The 22344-nt window shown below is 40.2% G+C and overlaps 1 protein-coding gene across 1 annotated transcript in view; it reads right to left on the reverse strand.

Annotated features, from left to right (window-relative positions):
* HECW1 (HECT, C2 and WW domain containing E3 ubiquitin protein ligase 1) overlaps positions 1-22344 on the reverse strand; it is a 265441-nt gene that overhangs the window by 144281 nt on the left and 98816 nt on the right. The window contains exon 3 of the mRNA XM_085320214.1: positions 17492-17599. Coding sequence (XP_085176340.1) covers positions 17492-17599 — 108 coding nt within the window. The remainder of the gene's footprint in view (positions 1-17491; positions 17600-22344) is intronic.

The following is a 22344-nucleotide window of genomic DNA, read 5'->3' on the forward strand; positions in this document are numbered from 1 at the left end:
CATAGAGGTCAAATTTATCTCGTAGCAGAAGGCCAGTATAAGACATGCATTTTTACAATGTCAAGTTGGTCTGTCAGAGAAAGCATGTTAAATACGTATTGTCCACTTCTGTAATGCTACTRCGGACATCCAGCTGCTGAATGCCCCATTAAGACTCCAGTAGAAGTAAATGCATCTTCAGTATTCACCTTCTTGTTGGCTTACAGAACCTATCTACTGTAACGTCAGTGTCGTGACTTCAGGGAGGGCTGGCAGATGCTACTTGAGTCAGACACCAACGTGCAAGAATCTTTATGTCAGCCTTGACAAGTTATGGCTTCTAAAATGAAAGTGTTTTCAAGGACTGCAATTTATAGTCCACAGCACAAGAAAAACTGCTTATAAATTTTATGTTTATTTTTTAAAATATCTTCTAGGATCTGTTCCATATTAGCTATCCAAAGCCTGGTCCATCTCTTGTTAAGACTAACAGAAAAACTCCCATTGATTTCAATGGACCGAGACCACGTGTACCTCTTATTTTCCTTTTTATTTTTTTTTCGGGGGGGGGAAGTCTTCTGAGCTGTAATCCTTTCCTTTCACACCTACACATCACTCAACCCTGCTGCCCTTCTCCAAAATGTTTCTAAAGCTGCTATACTGTTTCTGTTTGAAAATACCTAACTAAAGAAAAACATTTGCTAAATGCACTAGCAATTCGATTTATACTCCACAGCACCTAATACACTTAGGCTAGCTAAATTATTCACCCATGTCACAGAGATATTATTCAGCATTTTATTGCATCTAAAATGCAATAAATTTACGAAATTTACAAAAAGAAATAGATCTTTTAAACCAAGACCAGATTCTATTATCCTAACCACACAAAACCAAAATAGGTTAGTTCAGAGGCAGAAACTTTATCTTTGCACACATTATACATTTAAAAGGTTTCCACTGAATCATTTTCTAATAGAAAAAAGCACAATATGAGATTTTTAATCCACCACAGAAGCTCAGTGCACTTCGTAGAGAAGCAGTAATTACAGAGGTGCCTGCTAGCAGTGCTACTGTTAAGGCTGTTTTAGGGAGTTCATTATTAACCCAGTTTTCAGGATTTCACAGCTCTGTCACAAAACACCCATGTACTAGCTTTAAACTACTGTAGAAAATTTAACCCCAGGAGCAATTTAGTTATTTTTTCCTGTTGTAAAACTGCAAAGAGAAAAGGCAATTTTACCAAATTTTCCTGCTTTTCTATGAATAGGTACAAGAGAGAGTTAATAATTTTAAAACACAGCAAATTCTGACACTTTGGGGTGAAATCCTTATCCCACTTAAATGAATGGCTAGTTTCTCTTGACTGCAGCAGGTACAGGATTTCAATTTCTAAATCCTAGAGGAGTTCAGATCTGTCCACAGAGCTGCTCAACAAGTGTTTTCTCCTATTAAATTTAAGACTGTTCCAGCTGCAATATAATGCAAATAAGCTCAAATCTCACTGAAAAATATGCATGTAAATTATTATACTTATGTACTGTCACACATCTCCCTGCTTTGAGCATTGCTAAATGATTTTGATGCAACTAGAGACTGGATGTTTCAAAACAGATGCTCTAGAGAACAACTGGGAGCCCCTTCCAGTTTGCTGCTCGTATCCCTCAAAAGAGACACTCCATGCTCTAATCACCACTGGTCAAACCATCGTGCCTTCCCCAGACACAACTGGCACCCTCTGCACGGAATAAAAAGCACGGTTCAGGATACTGGGGCTGTAAGAGCTCCACTCTATTACTCTTCAAGTACAAGTGAGTTGTTATGAGCAGTAATGAGACTTTAATCAAACTTTCTGAAGAAGAACCATGCTTTGCAGCAAAGCTAAAAGCTCACCAGTATTTACAGTATAAGCTTTAAATTAAGCTTCAAATTAAACTGCCTCTGCACTGGAATGTGATAAACAAAAGCAACAGTCAGAGGCTTTTGGGCGAGTTGAGTTTCACATCTGAACCCCACATGCATCTGGAGTCCCCAGATAATCTGAGCTGATTCAACCCCAAGTGTTTGCTTACTCCAGCCCGCCTGGTAACAAGCAGAGGCTTTCAGGAATAGCATCCAAAGATGATCTGGAATAATAGCAACTGGAATAATAGCAACCATTAACAAGGTCAGTAGTCAAATGATCACTCTAAATTGGCTTGGTGGTGAAATATTATGTCTGGCAGAGAGCCAAAAAGGACAACTGAGGGGAGTAGTAATGTCTTAAATTACCACAGTTGTCTCTTAATGGAGCCCCTATAATTTGAAATGTTGCTTTATGTCTTGTCTTTTACATTTTCACCTTAACACAGAAAAGGTATATGATGGATTCATCTAAAGCTAAGGAGAAGCATGGGGAAAAGAAGAAATGAAAGGATAACATCAAACTATACCTGTACTCAAATRTGTTTCTCATTTTCATGCCATACCATGCACATTTCCTGCATTTCATAAAGAAAAAGGTGAATCTACTAACTATGTATATTTTATATTCTTCAGAGGCACCTAATAAAATTTGCCAAAATATCCTGTAAACAGGTAAATAGCCTAAAGCCTGAATCCAGAAATCTGCTAAAATAGGGAATACCACAGATATGTAAATGAAGAAACCTTAGGCAACAGAAGGGAAGAAAACAGTTTCATCTCCCCCTATGACCATGAAATGCCACAGCAATCAACCAGAAAATAAAAGAAATCAATGTTTTATATGTGAGCAAAGCCTGCTCATTCCATCTTGGGCCAGAGAGAGCGTAGACTCGACTGTAGGCAGATGTCTCTAGCAAAAGCAACAGGCTCCTAGAGAGCTGCAGGAGCTCCAGGAGCTCTCCAGGTTAACATAGACTGTAGATGCCAAGAAGTCAGAAATAAACGCTAGCTATTATACTGGAGCAGCTATGGAGAATTCCTTGCTGCAAGGCAAAATCTTAATAATGCACTTGTATTCTTTTTTAATGAAACATAATTTATCCTTAAATCATGCATGACAATTAAGCAGATTGAATAATCTAATACATTGTTGGCGTATTAATTTTTGGTGTGATGCATCTGTTGTTAAAGCACTGACAACCTAGGGGTTTTATCACACACCAGTTTGTGTAGGTCCTCTGGGGTAACTCACGGATGCCAGGTTAGCAAGCAGTTTCACTCTTGAGAAGTGTTGTTCAGGAGCTCTGACAAACAGCAAGGTAGTAAGAAGACAGAGACTGAAATCTCTAGAAGCCCTTTACACACCTTGATGTGTTCCTAGCAGAAGACTGTCTTTAAAGGCATACAGAAGGGGAAGCAGAACTGCTGTCAGGTGCAGCAAAGCATCTGCTAGACAACTGCAACTCTCCTGTGTGCAGAATGATTTTTGAAGCCAGAGGTATGCGAGGGACATGCATGAGATGTGCACTTCACCAAAAAGCAATTTCCCTAAAAATCCTGACTGTGAGTTTAGAGGGACCCTTGGGAAACAAGGGTCCTTACCATACACTGCCTGCAAAAACTCCCTGATGCTTCTTTACTGCAAAAAGATTGTACATTTACACTGAGTGCTTTTTCCAGTTTGTGCTTGCACACTCCAATTTCCTTGTTTCATGTTTCTGCAGCCACAGGAGCCTGTCTGAGGGAACACTGCTGGCAAGCTAAACATTCATCGCTTGAATTCTGATACACATGCATCACTCATAATGTTACTACACCCAGATACAGTTCATGCTTGTCATGGAACAGCAATTTATTTTACAGCTAACATCTTGCTTTTTACAAAGCATACTATTTTTAAAGCCCCATTCCTAGTATCTGTGTGTTCTATTTACATGACAATCATTTTTTTTCTCTGATTTTTTTTTAAGTTATTTTTCATGATGTTTCCTTTCTGGATCTTCCAATAAATGGCAGTCATATCTCATACCATGGGACTCATAAGACATCCAGCCATGAAAAAGGAATAGGGCAGGAGAAAAAAAAAGGGGGGGAGGGTATTGGGAAAATCACTATATAAAAATGAAGTTGGACTTGTTCTACTTTCAGCCTGCTCCTACTGAATCTGCCTGGAGCAAGGCTCAGACCAGACAACCTCCAGCGTTCCCTTCCACTCCGGGTCAGACTGTCATTCTGTTCTTGCCTTTCTTATGGTGTAAAGGGGCCAGCAAGTGAAAGTAAGATTATCAGCACATGCAGTCTAATCATGTAAGCTGCCTTAAAAGTGGCCTGTAAGAAAGAAGGTGTAAGACCTGTAGCACTTATTCTCAGGGATGTGTCACAGAGTGCCTCCTCAGCAAGTTTGCTGATGATACCAAGCTGGGAGGAGTGGCTGACACACCTGAGGGCTGTGCTGCCMTTCAGAGAGACCTGGRCAGGCTGGAGAGTTTGAGTGGAGAGGAACCTCAGGAGCTTCAACAAGGGCAAGTGCAGAGTCCTGCACCTACGGAGAAATAACCCTAGGCACCAGTACAAGCTGGGGGCTGGTCTTCTGGAGAGCAGCTCTGCAGAGAAAGACCTGGGAGTGCTGGTGGAYRACAAGTTGACCATAAGCCAGCAATGTACCCTTGTGGCCAAGAAGGCCAACGGTATCCTGGGGTGCATTAGGAGGAGTGTTGCCAGCACGTGGAGGGAGGTGATCCTGCCCCTCTACGCAGCCCTGGGGAGGCCTCATCTTGAGTACTGTGTCCACCTCTGGGCTCCCCAGTACAAGAGAGACATAGCATTACTRGAACAAGTCCAACAGAGSGCTACAAACATGATTAGAGGACTGCAGCATCTCTCCTATGAGGAACGGCTGCGAGAGCTGGGCCTCTGCAGCCTGGGGAAGAGAAGCCTGAGGGGGGATCTTATCAATGTGGATAAGTACCTGAAGGGAGGGTGTCAAGGGGAMGGGGACTGGACTCTTTTCAGTTGTCCCRTGTGACAGGACAAGAGGCAACAGGCAGAAATTGAACCACAGGCAGTTCCGCCTGACCGTGAGGGGGAATTTCTTCCCTGTGAGAGTGACGGAGCACTGGACCAGGTTGCCCAGAGAGGTTGTGGAGTCTCCTTCTCTGGAGATCTTCAAGGCCCGCCTGGATGCAACCCTGTCTCACATGCTCTAGGTGACCCTGCTGAGCAGGGAGGTTGGACTAGATGATCTCCAGAGGTCCCTTCCAACCTTGCTGATTCTATGATTCTAAAGTAAGCTGTGACAGCTCCCCAAGGTAAGTAAACATGTCACCTCCCTACACCTCTGCTTCCTACTGTCTCAGAAGTGAAYAAATATCTGTCAGATGCACAGGCCCTGCTACCTTGGGAGAAGGAAGGGTTTGGACTAAACACTGCTGTCTACTGTAAGTCTCACTGAGGCAGCAACTTAAGATAAAAGAGACTTTAAAAAAAATATCCACAGACAGGACATTATTTAAAGAGAGAACACATAATGAAATCAGCATAGATAATTTAATGGAAGGGGAAGGACAGAGAGAAGCATCATTATGGAGATTTAATTAAGAAACAATTACAGCAAAATTATTTCAAGATTTTTTTATTTATATATATATACACACACACACACATATATATATATAAAGACATCATCGCTGAGATATGAGAGGAAATTACAGCTGCTCCTAATGGGGAAAGGTGAACATCTAGAGTATTGAAAGGGCTGCAGAATAGCTTGAAAGTATAGTACACTATTCTTCTGAGGATCTCGAGATCCTCTTACCAATATTAAAGACCTCGTAGAAAGATGATTCTGCTGTGCAAAATGTTGGAACCCTGCAGGGAGGTAATTCATTCCTGCTGACCTCTCACTCTCTAAGTAAGTCTACTTGGGATACAAAAGGTGTTCTTGACATCTGGGAGTCCTGCAGCAGGAAGCCCCGGACCAGGAGTAAGACGGCAACAGGGCTAGATTTACTAGCTGGTTAGTAAGGAAAGCCAAATATCAAAAGGCTCCCTATATTAGGCTCCACGTTTTCAGAAAGCAGGATTATTTACTACAGTACTACAACATAGATATAATTCATCCCTCTTGAGTCATGCAAGATCCTCATGGAAGGTCAAATAAGTTTTCTATCTAATAAAATTGTTCAAACACCATGTATGACTTGCATAAATGTTGCCATTACCACTACAGTCCACAAGAGACAACGGCTGGCCAAGACAAAACAATGACATAGCAGGGCTACAGTCAAATTTCTTCATTAAGTGAAAGGATTTATCACCATTTATACTGAGTTTTTCCTATGTCACATTGGATATTTAAAAAGAGTCCTTAAGAGTCCTTACCACTGTAGAGAGGTATGAAACAATCTTGCAGTAGCTGAGAAGCAAATTCATAGCTTCCACAAAGTAAGTAAAATGTTATGTTTAATGCATGCCCTCTATGTTCTGTTTTGATCAATTACTTTGATGGTATTTTTTAACGGGATTATCAAAAAAAATGTAAAACCCACCAAAATTAGAAATGGTAAATTATTGACGCTGATCTGTTTTTAGGACCAGGAAACAATTGATGGATTTCATCAGTAAAGCAGCTTGTTGAATTTGCTTTTTTCAGGAAAGTTCTTGAAGTGATTTACCCTTTGCTCCAAGATGCCTGTCCCTGGACAGATCTCCATAACAGAAACGTTCAAGTCTGATGGTGCTGAGATCTCACATTACCAATGAAGTCTCCTTATTACCTGAATTATTTTGGATCTGTGAGCTGAAACTTAATTTAAAAAAAACCTGAATATAGTTTGTATTTAATTAATAAGAAAACAATGGAAACAAGGCTTGGTATCTTGSCATTCTTTTGGAGTATGGAGTCTTAAGTATGACGTTTTTGATGTGACTGATGCACCTCCAGGCACAGCTGCTTTTCCACCACACTTGTTTTCTGTGCAAATCTCATCTTCCATTTTTTCCAGAAAGATAAAATCATTTTGGGCCAAAATCTGCACCAGGGTGCCTTGTACTTGGTTGCATATGAAACCTGCATCAGGCCCAGCGCTGATGGCACATAGTTGCTGCATGTGAGCAGTTCTTACTGATTTCAGTGGGGATTTACTGGTTTGCAGCACTATTAGAAACATGCCCAGTAAGAATACCCAAGGGGAGMGTATAGGTCCCCTACACAACCAGAAAAAGACAACAGTCCTATCTTCTAGAGCAATTCCACCAAATCTCTAGATGGCACAGTCCAAGAGAGACTTTCCAGTAATATTTTGTAGTAGCAAAGACCAACTGATTTGTGAATCAGAGCTGACTTTGTAATCACTTCCTGTAAACAGTAAAAAAGGTGAGCAGGCACAAAACAACATTATCTAAGTTCTACTGATCCATTAAAACAAATTATTACATGATTTCAGCATCTATTGTGCAGAATACTAACATTCAAAASTTTGAAGAAGTAAAATAATAGATATCTGCTCATGAGTTTTCAAATACTAGGTTAGATAAGAAAAATGCAGTTATTAGCCACACTACTGCATTTCAAGAATGTCTCTTGATTTTCTCATTCATTTTGTCCTGAATGATATCAAAGGCAAGGTAGAAAATGCATTACGTGCACAAGAGAGTTCTGACTTTAAAACAAGTACAACATATCTGAGGATATTCCTCATGTGATTTGGAAAGTAAAACAAACACATGTGACCCAGCATTTTCATACTTGGGCACTTACAGTTAGACTCCTGAAGAACCAAAATGAACATATATTGACAGGTCTGGAGCGGTCTGACGGGTTCTACTTAAATTTTTCTATTCTGTGGAACAAATGCATGAACAACACAAACAACTCCAGAAGTCTTGAAGGACACAGGCCCTACCTCATATCTTCAGTGGAATCTGGAAAAGGGAGAGCAGTACAAAACAGGGCAGAAATTACAACTGTCCACAAGTTTTAATGCAGGGGCATGGCAAGGCCATGGCATTCCCAACTACTGACAGATTCAAGCGGAAACTGTTGTAAGGAGTGCACAGCCTCTTTTCAATCCCCTGGCAGTGGCAGCACTACAGGYTGCCTTTCAAACCTTACATATTTCTTGTAAAGGGTGTTAAGCAATGAGCTCAGAGCAAGACAAGGAGAGTTCCTGCGTGGAAAGAGTATTTGAACCTTTTTACAATTTTCCCCTTCCCTTATGACCTATTCCTTGCAATAGTCACAATTTTCTTGGTGTTCTCTTAAATCTCCCTAGGTCAAGTTAGGAACTGGCAGATCTGTGCAAGAAATAAAGAGAATGAAGAAGAAATTGTGATAAACGAAAGACAGGAGAATAAGAAAGGGCTGTGCTTTTTCTCCTTTTACGTTCAATTTCATGTCTTTCCTAAGGTATGAAATTACTTGATGTTGCATCTCACAACAGGAGGTAACAACTGGTACCTCATGTACCACGTGGCACTGGCTTGCTGCGGGGGGGCATCCTCTCCAGGCTGCACCCTTCTCCCTCTCTGGGCCACAACATGCCAAGCACAACTGATAGCTGAAACTATGATCTGAGTGTCCAGAACATGGGGTTACCTGCAAGCACTGGGTGCTGCTCTGTCTGTGTACATAAGACACAAACCTAGCTGCAGGGAAGTAGTAAGGCTGGAGACAGCTGCATCAGCCTTATGATCAGTGAATGAGACAAATTTTTGCTTTCCTAGGTAGAGAACCGGGCAGGCAAGAGTCAGGTTGTTGAACTGAGAGGGAAGCTAACACTGTTCCTTGACCTGATAACAGCTAGGAAGGAAAACAACAAGCAAATTCGAGGTGCCCACAGCTGGCTTAAAAATAATAGATGGAATGGAAATATGAGGCAAAACACCAGGTTCATTCAACACCACTTTTTCTCAGGCTTGCCAAACTTTACTGAAGCCAGAGCAGCCCCACGCAAACCCTCTCCTCTTTTCAGAAGCAGGGCTTGCAAAAGCTCTGCTCCTTAAAGAACAAAGGGGAAAGGAACACATCATGCAGCTGGGCACTTTTATTTGCAAGGTACAACTTTTAATTAGTTCCTAATAGGGCAGACTGCAAGCAGACTAAAGACAGATGAAACACTAAACAGGGTGCTGGAAAGTAGAGTCCTATTTCCAGTTGTACCAATGCAATGGCCAAGTCACTTCACTCTGTGCCCCTGTTTCCACCTACCACCTTTTAATCTATCTTCGCTGTTTCAGCTTTGAGACATGGCTCTCAAATATTTCCATCGAGCACAGCACCTTCAAAAAGCAGGCCTTAGCTCTTTAGGACAAAAACCATCTTAGTACATAGATAAGAAAGAGGAATTGCTCTTCATTTGAACCGCTATACACTACTAAATAAAAAAAATGCAAATAATAAAAATTTTCACAAACCTAATTCACTAAGTGTCAAATTAAGGCCTGTCAGCAGAACTAAAATTGTGCTCAGAGACAACAAGTAATTAGTTTTTAAATTAAAATGCTTACAAATTATTTCCACTTTAATTTCTTCTCTTTGGCCCCAAAACATGGATCTTCCCTCCTTGAAGAGACATCAAGAGGAATGGGGAGCACAGCTCCCTGCTTCCACATTACATGAGTCATCAGCTATCACAGGCTACAACACTGAATTCTGCTCTTCAAAAAAGTAACGAACAAGAATAGACCTGTGGGTCAAACCATGATGCTCCCAGATGCCCCAAAGTTCAGATTAGATCTGCAGTTTCAGTTAAATCCTATTGTAACTTCCTGATCATTGACTCGGGATTTAGGAGATGCTCAGTCTCTGACACAATGGCTGTGCTTGTTTAGGGTTACGTGTCTGAGACATTAAGCTGTGGTCCCTGTGACTGGGAACAAACCGCCGGCAAGAAAGCTTTGCTCTGATTTGGGCATGCCTAGGATCAGGCATTATTTCTCTTTTAAAGCTTTTCAGTTCATCTTGAAAGAGCTTCCTGAAATTTCTACTGCCAGCACATTAGACGTCTCACTTCAACCTCAGCTTTGCACAAGCAGAGATTTTATAATTTTAGGTACTTTCCTGCACTCACGCACTGCTTTGAAATGCAGAGAGCAAGTAGTGCGGGGCCCAGCCAGGCCAAGCCAGCATGTCACCAAACACACGTGCTGCCCCGCAAGCGCACACTTCTCTGTGCAGGAACAAACCAACAAACGGCACTGATCTCCACAGTGCAAACAAAACATGTCCAAGTGTCAAAACGAGTTGCGGAAAGGGAGAGAAAGAGAGAAGAGAAATCTGATTTGCAGACAAGTCTCACAGTTAAGCTACCATGGTGTAATAATGCAGCAAGCTGAGGAATAGCTGTGCTATTGCCTTCTGTGGATTGACCCGTGCTTTCATGTATGGTAGGTTGCTGGCTACAGTCTTGGCATAAAAAGATTTTGTAAGAGAAAAGCCAACAGGAAGGGAAACAACAGCAAAGATTAAAGGGTCAATTAAAGCATCCAAAACAAAGGGTTCTGGAGGAACTGCAAARCTCTTAACGGGGAAATACCTGCATCCAGGCCCACACTGTTTTCCTCTTCCCAAAACTAAGCCCAGTTCTAAGGTGAATATTAAACTTGTACAGGGCCGTGGGGTGAGAAAAAAAGGAGGAATTTAWAAGTGTCAGGTGTATATGTGGGAAAAAAGAAAATCAAAGAGCATCAATAAAATAGTATATGTGTGAGGAGATGAAAAGAGGGAATCTCAAAACCTCTACCTAAGGACTTGGGARAAACACTGACAGTATATATGCCTTTTTGTGCACAGATCTCTACTGCTTATCTGTTTTTTCTCTGATGCCTTTAAACATTTTGCTAAACAGTTTTTACACTGTTGAAGAAGATACTTTGTGCTGCAGCAGCTGTTACCACTTGTGGACTCTTTATAGTTGAATTCAAGCAGAATATTTTACTTTGCTCAAATGAAAGGAAAGATGGACTTATGTGGCCTTTTCTCAATTTTCTCCCCTCACACATTCCTTGCTCAGTGAAGACATATGTGAATTAAGAAAAGTTTGGGTAATGAAAACTGCAGCAGAGAATTATTTTAGGATGTTGGACTTGTCAACAGTCTGCTCAGAAAAAGAAAAAATTTGCAAGGACTCCAACTTGATTAAAGCTTTTGGTGGTACGACCCTACCTCATTCATTTGGAAACCTTTGAAACTACAACATCCATTAAGTATCTGCACTTTGAAAATGGCCTTTAAATCAGCTTAGTAATGCAAAGCATAGTTTTTCTAGAGGGAGCCCCAAGATGAGGCATAACTATGTGTCAGTTTTGGGGATGTTTCTGTTTGTATTCCACAAACATGCACATATACGGCACATATGAACCATGGACTATCACATACTGTTCACGTGCTACCAGTTTTTCCAGCAATTGCACTGACTTTAGTAGCATGATTTCTTTACCATTCTTTCCCTCCTAGTTCTCCAGGTCAACAGGAATAAATTACTATTATTTCTGCTATTAGCAAGGCCTGTCACATGCCCTTGCTATTAATAAAAACGCAGCAGCAACAACAGGAACGAACTTAAACAAAACAACAGCATGCTCAGCTCATCAGCTTCCATGTGAAACTGCTATACAGATGACTGGTTACATTTGTAAAATGTTTTCTTAATTGTCACACAGCATGATCTACAGAATGCCTAGTAGATTGAGATGTCCCAAATATTTGTCTACCTTTAGTGCAATTTTGAATCGTGTAAAAGTTTTCTTATCTTTTGGGGGAGATACTAGTGTTACAGTGTGCTTATTAGGAAGATGCTGCATCACACCTCAGTGAAATGGTCTACTGCACTCTCTCTGTACTGCTGCATAAGCCAAAAAACTGTGCCAGAAATTCCAGTGAAGCATGTTTGCTTTCCTGGAAAACCCGTTATAGGCTGGTCTTTCACTGCAGTGCCCTCTAAGCTTTAACAAAGTATACATCCCCAGTGGCATGTACCCTCTCTTCCCTCCTCCTTGCTCCCTCAAACCTAGCTAGGTCCCCAAACTCCAATCCCTTCATGTTTACAGAGGATAGKTACTGTTTATCACCGGCTGTCATAGAACCCAAACTGCTAGACTTCTGCAGAAGTGCAAAACTGGCCATAGTGCGACATTGCCTCTGCAGCTGTTAAGGTTTTTTATATGCTGAGCATTAATAGGAGGTGAGTTCTGTTCTGCCTGCATTCATGCTGCAATTTGGAAGCAATTCCCTCTCCAGCTCACACCAATTACATATCTGTCTGACAACATTACATTGCAAGTTTGTGATATGCAAAACAGAAAGGCATATGTCTCTCTGGGAGAGATACTAATCTTTTTCAAGGTGAATAAATAGAAGCCTATAAAACAAACATGAACTTTATATGGCCATGGTATCTGATAATGCTGTAAGAGTATAGAGGTATAGAGTAAGAGTAAAGGTATAGAGTAAGAAATTGTCTTTTTTTTTTTTTTTTTTGAAAAGTACCAGGGTTGTCTAGAGTGTCTTAAGCTAGACTATCAGCAAATTCAAAAGCAGTGTCTGTTTCATCCAAATACCCCAAAATGTGAAAACCTGTACCAAAAAGAGAAAGCTGTTTTGTACTGCACAATACCAATTTCTTAACTTACCACTAAATATATCTGAAAAAGTAACTATTAATGACTTAGACTGGGCAATGCCCTGAGAGTATTGTGAAAGTATAACTTAAACAACAGAGAAGCATTTGAAATTGCAGAATTTCAGTGCCATAAAAGTACAGGCAGTGTAGTTTATACAAAAACTATATACAAAATATATACTTATACAAAATATAATACAAAATATACTTATACAAAATTTCTTCCTATACTTTTCTTCGAGTCTTCCACTCCTGACACTTCTATACATCACTTGTAATACTGCTATAGTTTCTTCTGACTATAGTGACAAGATGTGCACTATTTCGGTCCAGTGGAGTCCTTGAAGTTGTCGGGTTTTACCATCAATAATTATAATTAATTATTAATTTATTACATATATATATATCACATATCATATATATATATATCATATATATATTATCATTAATAGCTCTGTTAGCAGATTTCTGCTGTGATCACCTACCACCTTGAAGAAAATCACCTCCAGTAATTTTTGTCTTTACTTACTCCTATTCATAGTTCCAGATCTTTGCATGCAAACTAGTGCCCACCTACAAGGACTAGGTGTCTGTTTTCTGTTCCCTATCTAAATAGCGCTTTTCTGTACCATCACTGCAGGTTACATAGCTAGAATGTCGTATTCCATTCTTCTGTTAGCTTCTAAAAAGGAAGGATAACTGCACTGGGAAACATYAAGGATTTTGAACAAAACACTCCCAAACACCTCATGTGCTTTATATGCCTACAGATTCAAAACACAGAAAATGGTAATGAGTATGTATTTACGTGATTTCACTCCTGAAATATCTTCTTTTCTTTTCTATTGCTAGGGATGTTACTGTTGCAGATCTGCCAAACTTTAATACCTGTGCTGATTTTTCAAGTTCAATTATATACCTCTTCAGTAAGAAATTGTTCAAAAATGTCTTTTTATGCTCTTTACTTCAAGTGGCTGGTTGGTAACAGGAAAAGATAATTTCCTTGCATGTGATACAGAAATACCTGATGGGGAATCCTAAAGTCCAACTATTGGCGAAAGAAACACTTTTCAACTTCTGAGGTTGGTCAGAGGACCTCAGTGGTCCCCATAAGCATATTTTACATCAGACAATAACACTACCAAAAACATTTAGCCTTTTTCAATTTCAAGAACAGGTACTGAAATCCATCCACCTGGGGTGCAATCTTGGGAACTTCATATTTTGTACATAAGACTGTCCTCATTTGGCTGTACTGTGATTTCCCCTTTATCCTTCCTCTCCTGCCAGCTGTGATGGGCCAAACGCAGCAGTGTGTAACATAACCTCTTCTGAAGCACTACGCAATTGGTACACTTCCAATACTGGGTAATAACTGGTGGATGCATATCAAGGTACAGGTGTCCACAAACAAAAGCAAGAGCAGCAATGAAGGGCTGCCTTTGCAAATGAGCTACTCTTCTTTTAGAGAGAATTAATTCTACAATCAGTGAGATTCCAACCAATTTCAAGGTAGGGAAGTATAATACAATGCATAGAAAAACAATACATATACCTTGAAAAATGAATCTACCTACTATAACCCTCAAGTAATAGTAAATAAAAAGGCTACCCGGCTCAGGAAATGCCTGAGATACAGATTAACAGAAATGTAGAAAACTCCAGCTGGAAGAGTCACTAATACTTGCTTATCTTTTTTTATATGTTACCCCAAGCCTCCATTATTCGCCATTTTTGGAGACAGGGTACTGGGTCAGGTAAACATTTGACTACTGAACATACTCTCTTTCTGTATTCAGGTTCTCTTGGTAGTCTTTTTAAATAATGAACGAATGCAAAAGTTCTGTAGTGAGTGACAAGAAAAAGAAAACAGACCTCTTAGATGAGTTTGATTGTGATGACCAGTGTCTGTCTGATTCCTGTAAACATCAGTGTATTACGTGCTATGCAAACATAAAAGGAAGGAAGGTACAATCTCTGTTCAAAAATTGGAAGTCTATGGAAGGTGGCTTACAATGTTTCTTTAAGTAGAAAACACATGAGGTTTTCAGACACTGAAGCTTTTAATGTAATATTTAATCAACTACAAACCTTGTGTAATTTCACATATAATTCTCAATAAAGAGCAGGTAGCCTCAAATATGTGTTTAGACATAATGAATTACATCAACATTTTTTCACTGCTTTAACTTCACACTTAACAGTCACGCAACTCTAAAGAAATCCATATGCACCATTATTTACTACTTACTTTTTCTCCTCTTAAATCTAGACAGGGCAATGACTTGTCCTTGATGAGAGTGTTGGTATACAGTCTCAGGGTTCAGATTCACATTCAAATGATGGCAGCATAACAAGTCTTAGAGAGGCAGCAACAGATCAAACGTAGGCTGCCCAACAACGACATAATCATAGAGTCATAGAATCAGTAAGGTTCGAAGGGACCTCTGGAGATCATCTAGTCCAACCTCCCTGCTCAGCAGGGTCACCTAGAGCATGKKAGACAGGGTTGCATCCAGGCGGGCCTTGAAGATCTCCAGAGAAGGAGACTCCACRRCYTCTCTGGGMAACCTGCTCCAGGGCTCTGTCACTCTCACAGGGAAGAAATTCCCCCTCACGGTCAGGTGGAACCTCTTGTGCTTCAGTTTCTGCCCATTGCCTCTTGTCCTGTCACATGGGACAGCTGAAAAGAGTTTGTCCCCGTCCCCTTGACACCCTCCCTTCAGGTACTTATACACATTGATAAGATCCCCCCTCAGTTTTCTCTTCCCCAGGCTGAAGGGTCCCAGCTCTCGCAGCCTTTTCTCGTAGGGTTGATGCTCCAGCCCTCTGATCATCTTTGTATCCCTATGCTGGACTCTCTCCAGTAGCTCCATGTCTCTCTTGKACTGGGGAGCCCAGAACTGCACACATCTGGCTTAGTTTAAAGCATCAGTGAGGATGGTTAAGCTAAGTTGCATTTTCTCACAGTAGAACAAGTGAAGAGCATACACACAATCAGTTAGCAACAGCTACCATGTCTACACTAACGCAGGCAACTTCTTAAGCTGTCAAAATTCACTGTGCAGTTGAGCCCTTAACGTAATGTGGACTACCTAAAGAGGTTTTCCCCCTTCTCACTCACATTGCCTCCACCTTTTCTGTTATTGATTGGACAAGAAACCAACTGGCAATCCAGTTCTACTTCCACCTTTCCTYAGTACACTGAGGTAACAAGGCCTCTCCAAAACCTGCTTCTGCAATATTACCTCTCCTCTCCCGCACTTTTTTTTTTTTTTAACAGATAAAAGAAAGCATCATCAGTCTCACAGATTGCTAACAGCAGCTCAAAGAAGCAGCTGCAAACAAGAGCCMTTGTTTTAAAGGTTAGATCCCACAGTGTATAACTGCTCCAAAATCAGGATAACTATCACCAAAGTTTTTAATATTAAAAAATTGCCCCCAAATGCACTACGTACAGGATGAAAAAACAGACATTTCAGTAATTCCAGTTAATTCCTTAGAACAATGCTCTCAATTTAACTTAACATTAGGAATTATAGAACATTAACAATAGTTTCACACTGAAAAGTCATAACTTGTTTCTAGGACTGGATATCTGCAAAACATCCATATGTAGCAGAACACATTCCTGCTGATACCAGATGCTTGAGGTCAAAATCAGAGGTAAACCTAATCAAGTATAATTCATATCCTTTCTAATTCCTTTGAAACTTCCTTTCAGACAATCTGAAACCAATACCCAACTGTCATGTAATTTATATCTGCTTACACATCACTTCTGAATTTTGCCCAGCAGGCATTGGAAAGCTTCAGWAAAATTGAAAAATTGAAATTTTTGTATGTGAGATTTCTTTACACTTAATGTCTCTTAAACGTAACTCTTCCACCACCAACATTTTGCTACAGACCTCAGTCCAGTCTTTGGATTTCCCCACTTCTGTGACCCAAAGAAGAGTGCATATTAACTTTGAGGAAACTGGAGGTCATAAATTCTATTCACAKGGACACATGATGACTATTTTAAAAGAGGAAGGACATGAACAGTCACACTCATTTTGGACAGGGATGTGAGAGTCTGGAAATGCTGTTAACTTGGTGTATAGTAGACACACCAAGYAGATAAGTAGTAAATATATAACACTCCGCATAAGAGAATTCAGTATTTGCATATCTTGCTTATGAAGGGGCAGGGGTGGTAGAAAACAGTTACACTACATTGCTTCAGATTCCCTGGGCAATATATGAATACAATAAAGAGAAACTTCTTCGAAATCAGTGTAGCTAGATCAAGTGTATCAACCTGTAGTTAAAGCAACGCAGACAAAGATCAGAACTATCACAGTATCACAGAATGGTTGAGGTTGGAAGAGACCAACCTACTCCAACCCCCCCTGCTCAAGCAGGGTCACCTAGAGCATATTAGACAGGATCATATCCAGGTGAGTTTTGAGTATCTCCAGAGAAGGAGACTCCTCAACCTGTTCCAGTGCTCTGTCACTCTCACAGTAAAGAAGTTCTCTTCTCCAGAGACATTCACTATACTTGTTTTGCCCCTGAATCCAACTCAGTCTGGAGGAAGCTGGACCTACCATAACATTTTCTTTCCARCTGAGTCAGCATGAGTCTTCCCAGAGTGAATTATGTCCCCAAGTTCAGCTTTTTTAAAATACTATAATTAAAGTTAATGCAGCTCATTGCTAACAATATAGTGCCAATAGTCGATGGTCTTAATATTTGATTATAGCAGTATTTATGAGAAAGTAAATAATTCAAAATACACAAAATGTATGTGCTGGTAGAAACAGTGGTTTACTACTCCATAACACTTTTAAGGTACTCCTAATACATTCAAAATTTTGGATAATATTCTTGGCATTCCTAAATGACATACTGGGCATGAGAATATCCTAAGGACAACTTACKAAGTCTAATTCTCTTTCTGCAGTGGCTAAATTGTGCTGTAGTAGGACTGGAAAAATACTTACGCTCTACAAAGTAAGAGCTGGCATCAATCTTCCAGATAATCTGACCACGGTGAGAGCCATTGACGCCACGGTTCTTGTAGTCCAAAAAGTTTTCAGACAAGACTTCATCTACAAAGAAAACAGTCTCATCAACTGCTTGTTAAGACAATATACATTGCAGAGAGCCAGCCTAAAAATACGCCTTTGACTCAACAGAACATACTATAGTTGCTAGACAGCTTGGCATCACATGTTGAGAAATCAGTTTTTTCCACTCATTTTGATTTTAAATAAATACAGCTCTTAAAATTACAGTTYTCCTTGAATGTAATTAAAAAATATATATCCCTGCAAAACTCTCAACAATTAAAACATCTGGTCTACAGTGGATCAATCCCTATCTAATTAAAAAATAATCATCTAGTTGGAAGAGAGAATGATAGCAAAAAAAAAAAAAAATAATACCCCTTGGCAACAATTCTTCCCTTTAAAAAACATGGAGAATAGATACATCTAGGTATCTATACTACACTAACTATTGTCCTAACAGATATGTTTATTTCTTGCAGTACACATAGTGAAGGATATTTAGGTCGGAAGAAGAATTCCACAAACTGGATGCCTTCACAGAAAGCACACAAACAGCACCCAGACTTTAAACCAAATGACTGACAGTGAAATGCCGTCCACTCTTAGCATTTTGAGAGACCTAGAAGCTGTGAGATTACTAAACTGATTTTTGGAGAAGTCTGTATCAGTAGTAACCTGTAGCAAACTGTTGAAAGCTTTGAGGTTGAAGGCTGAGAAAGTAACTTTCTTTCAYGCCAAGGGCTGTGGGAAAATAAAGAAGGCTGAGCAGCGGGTATGAAGAGTGGCCTTTCAATAGTYCACGTAGTAACATGTGCAAAATGTAGTTACATTTTTAACTTGTTTCCAGGTTTCACATCAGGTGCCCCAACTAGCTCTTTCCCAGACAAATCTGCAAGCCCTCTGCAGCACAGATGTGAGCAAACACATCCTTCCTGGCCCCAGGCCAAGGGACTGCCCCCTGACTCTCATTTATTCAACAGTGTAGAAAAACTCACCATCAGAGCTACACTCATTTACTTAMGAGCTTACGCTGCCTTTTGAACAAAAATGTACATGTTGCCACTATACCATGCAGTTCTCGTAGTTTTGAGCACCAATAAATAGCAACAGCACAGCAAAAATAAAATAGACATTTACCTATTGTTAGAGGGGAACAGGGCTCATGGGCATTGGCCTGTGACAGGCTTAAGTGGTTGTGAACTCAGAGGCTGAAGCAATGGCCCGGGATGGGCTGTGCTGCTTCTCCCTGCCTCGGTCTCATTATTCAAGCTTCATGGGAATGAAATGGATTTCACATCAGTGAACTATCAAAGCATTTTGCAAAGTGTAGGGCAGCGTCCTCTGTCTACAGAGATCAGCGAGCAACCTCCTGGATTTTTCCTTTCAGCAAAAAAGACAGTTTTACATTTAACAGAGATCTGTATAAATACCTTTTAACCAAGTCAACCTAGTTGCTGAGAGCCCTGGGTGGTTGCTGAAATTCTGCTCTGAAGACAATGCCGCTAATTAATGGTCACAGTAAAAGCTAAGAAAAAGAACGAACCACTAAATCCTAGATTAAAATCATCAACTATAAATGCCGTGTGAATTGCTCACTTCATTATCTCATGGGTCAATGAGGAAACAAAAAAGACACCAGAGAACCTGGGACACTGGGTCCGAGGATGCATTTACACTGTGACAAGTGTAATAGAGTTCAGAGCTAGCTCTGAACAAGCTGCATAGACACATGGAGTGGCACACAGGAATGCAGAGACATGAAATCATTTCCCAGAGCTAACATGGAGCTAACATCCAGCTCCAGAGCTCACAGTGCTACGCCACCACTAATGAGATGACTCTCACCATTCTCCATTGCATGTTACGGGCACATTTGAAGCAGAAATGATCACCAGACACAAGATAAATATGCAAAAAGAAACAAACATATAACCAGAGAGGTCTGTATCAATGGTCAGGTCTATCTGTTGCTGGAAGTGTGCTAGACTGGCCGCTCTGCTGCAGAAGTCTCATCCAGTTTTTGGGAGGTATTTTCTTTGCCTGCAGAGATGCCTGCATACTCCTGCACAGGTAGGTACAACAGGCTACAGGCCTCAGTTTAGCAATTATGGGATTGTCACACAAAACTGAGCGTGGCAGTTTCCACCATTCTGCAACTTACTGTTGAGCTTAAATGAGTTTTCAAGGTGGAAATCTGGTCATCAAAAGAACCTACTATGATGCAGTGCCAGGTACCTGTAAGTCCCAGTCAGAGTGCACTCAGGATTTCAGAGTAGGTCTGAAGAACAGATTTTTTTTTTCAGTAGAAGTAAAGAAATAGGAAAGAACAAAGGCATGTGCGTTTTTGAACAGATTTATATATCATGCCTATAAACATGGCAAAAATAAATAAGATAAAAAGATATAAGTAATGAATAATRTACTGATGGATTAAGGTAGTGCAGAATCCAAGCAGATATCTACATTGTGATTTAGAAAAGTTAATCTCACTCTCAGGGGCTTGCTAAATGATATACAAAGGAAAAAGGCAAGAAAACCAAAGAGCAATATATTTATTTATATATGTATATATGTATACATATGTGTGTGTGTGTGAGAGAGAGAGAGACAGAGAGAGAGAGAGAGAAAGAGAGAAAATTAAACTGAGATTAGACTTCCCAATGGAAGGAAACTAAACTTTCACTGAAAGAAAAAAGCAGTAGGCGGATACCAATGTTATTCCTTTGGTTTTCCATAGCTGTGCTCTCAGAGGAGGAAGATAAGTGGGCTACCAACACTGAACGCTTTGGTGCCGTTCTCTTGAGGGATTTACAAAGGAAATCCTTTTAAAGAGGTCATTAATGATTGCAATGGATAATTATAAATGGCAATGCTATCTACAACACATTTTCCCTTTGCTGACTGGCTAATTGTCAGGAATTATTTCACTAGCTAGGTTTTATCCTCTTTATAACAGTGKAAATTTTTCAGCACGTTCACATATTATATTTCTACAGTAACCCTTCAACAGTAAAATCCTTTGGTATGATTTCTATTCGTCATCTATATTTTATAGTTGGTTTCGTTTTCTTTTAAAGATAAAACTATACRTTAAAAAGGCCAGAAAAGTATATACCTTTCTTTAGGAGCTTTGGCTTACTGATGACAACTTCAGCAAAGCACCATCATGGAAACAGACTATTCAAAATTAGGCACGCTATTTCTACATCATTCTGTGGAACCAGAAATACTCTAATGTACATGTACATTAGATTTAAACTTTTGAAATGTCTCTTTCATTTTGGCAGGGAAAACACACCATACTTAAAGGTGAGCCTATATTAGGTTATTGTGCTGAGCTGGAGCCTGGGAACCCTGACCATCCCCCTCACACTAACCGGGCACAGAGAGCGTTCTCAATTTAGACACACTGCTCTCCACTTTCATCACTCATTGCATTTATTGTCATATTTAGCCTCTGTAAAACGCTGGAGATGCTCTAATTTCTGCCATGCTATTAAGGGTAATTACTGTTTCTCAAGATACATTGTTTATAAAACACTGTGCTTGCTTGAAGAGGTTTAGCTGAGCTAAACTGGGTGGCTTTGTTTAGGAAATAGCAGGCATTTGAGGCCACAGTTTACTGATACTTGGGATCCCAGAATCAGAGGAAAAATGCTGTGTTCATGCATATTATTTGTTCAGGCCAGCTGGCACATACAGTGGATCAATTATTGCCCATCTTCCCACAGCTGCCATAATGGCAGCATGAACTCTGCATCACGCGCTCTCTAATGTGAGCATGTGCACATACCCACACCAAATCCATTTGTAGTGCAGCCTGAGACAATAGAGATGACTGCAGAAAGTCCTTTCCTTCTTTCTGTAGGAAAGGGGCAAGGAATCTGGAAAATCAAGTTAAGAAAGGGACTGCTCTGCATTTGCATGGTCAATGTATGTGAACGGAGGAAAGGTAAAGGCAGGTCTGTCTACAGTCATGAACCGACAGGTGAGAACAAGGGGAAGAACAAGGTGTTCCCACCAAGTAACATTTGCACAYTGTCTCCTGCCACGGAGAAAAGAAAGAGTGGTGAACAAAAAGGACATCATCCAAAGCAAAAGGTCATGTCACAAAGCATGTTTTGACAGGGAAAGGATGGACACACATGGACATGGACACGCACTTACTCAGACACACACACTTTACAAAGTTAACAGACAGTGGCCACTCACGGCCTATAGGCTCAGGCAGTAGAAAAGATGTCTTAACGTGAATTTACAATGCCCCAMAATACGCAGATCACACCACGCAGAAGCAGTGGACCCTTTAAGTATCACCTGCCAATGTCATCCATTCATGTATATTACATGAAAAAAAACAATGTCTTGAGGCTGTTTCTTTTAGCTCTGATAAAATGAAGGAACTAGTTGATAGAAGCTTAAAGGTTCAGAGCAAGAATAAGACAAACCTGCAATTAATGCAAGTAAAATATACATAAAAATGTCACGACTTAGAAATCCATTGCACAGGGTCCTCTCCCAGTCAGAAACAAGCATTGTCTCTTGAAAAGCTAGGTATCACCTCTTTCCAAAGAAATAAAACTTATTTTTAGCCCACCAGAAGTGTAGGATAGTGAAGATTTTAAGGCCAGACAAATTTTAGCTCTAGAAAAGCACACGTAGGACCAAAAGGGAAACCTTCCCTTTTCAGTTTTTTAAAGGATATGTTTTTGGAAGTGAAAGATAAGAAAGAAATGTTTCCTGGCAGGGAACAAGACCAGCAGTAGCTGAAATCTTCAAGGTGG

This window comes from Rhea americana, unplaced genomic scaffold (genome assembly GCF_003343005.1).
Source record: "Rhea americana isolate MKP2758 unplaced genomic scaffold, rheAme1 scaffold_62, whole genome shotgun sequence".
NCBI classification, from domain to species: Eukaryota; Metazoa; Chordata; class Aves; order Rheiformes; family Rheidae; genus Rhea; species Rhea americana.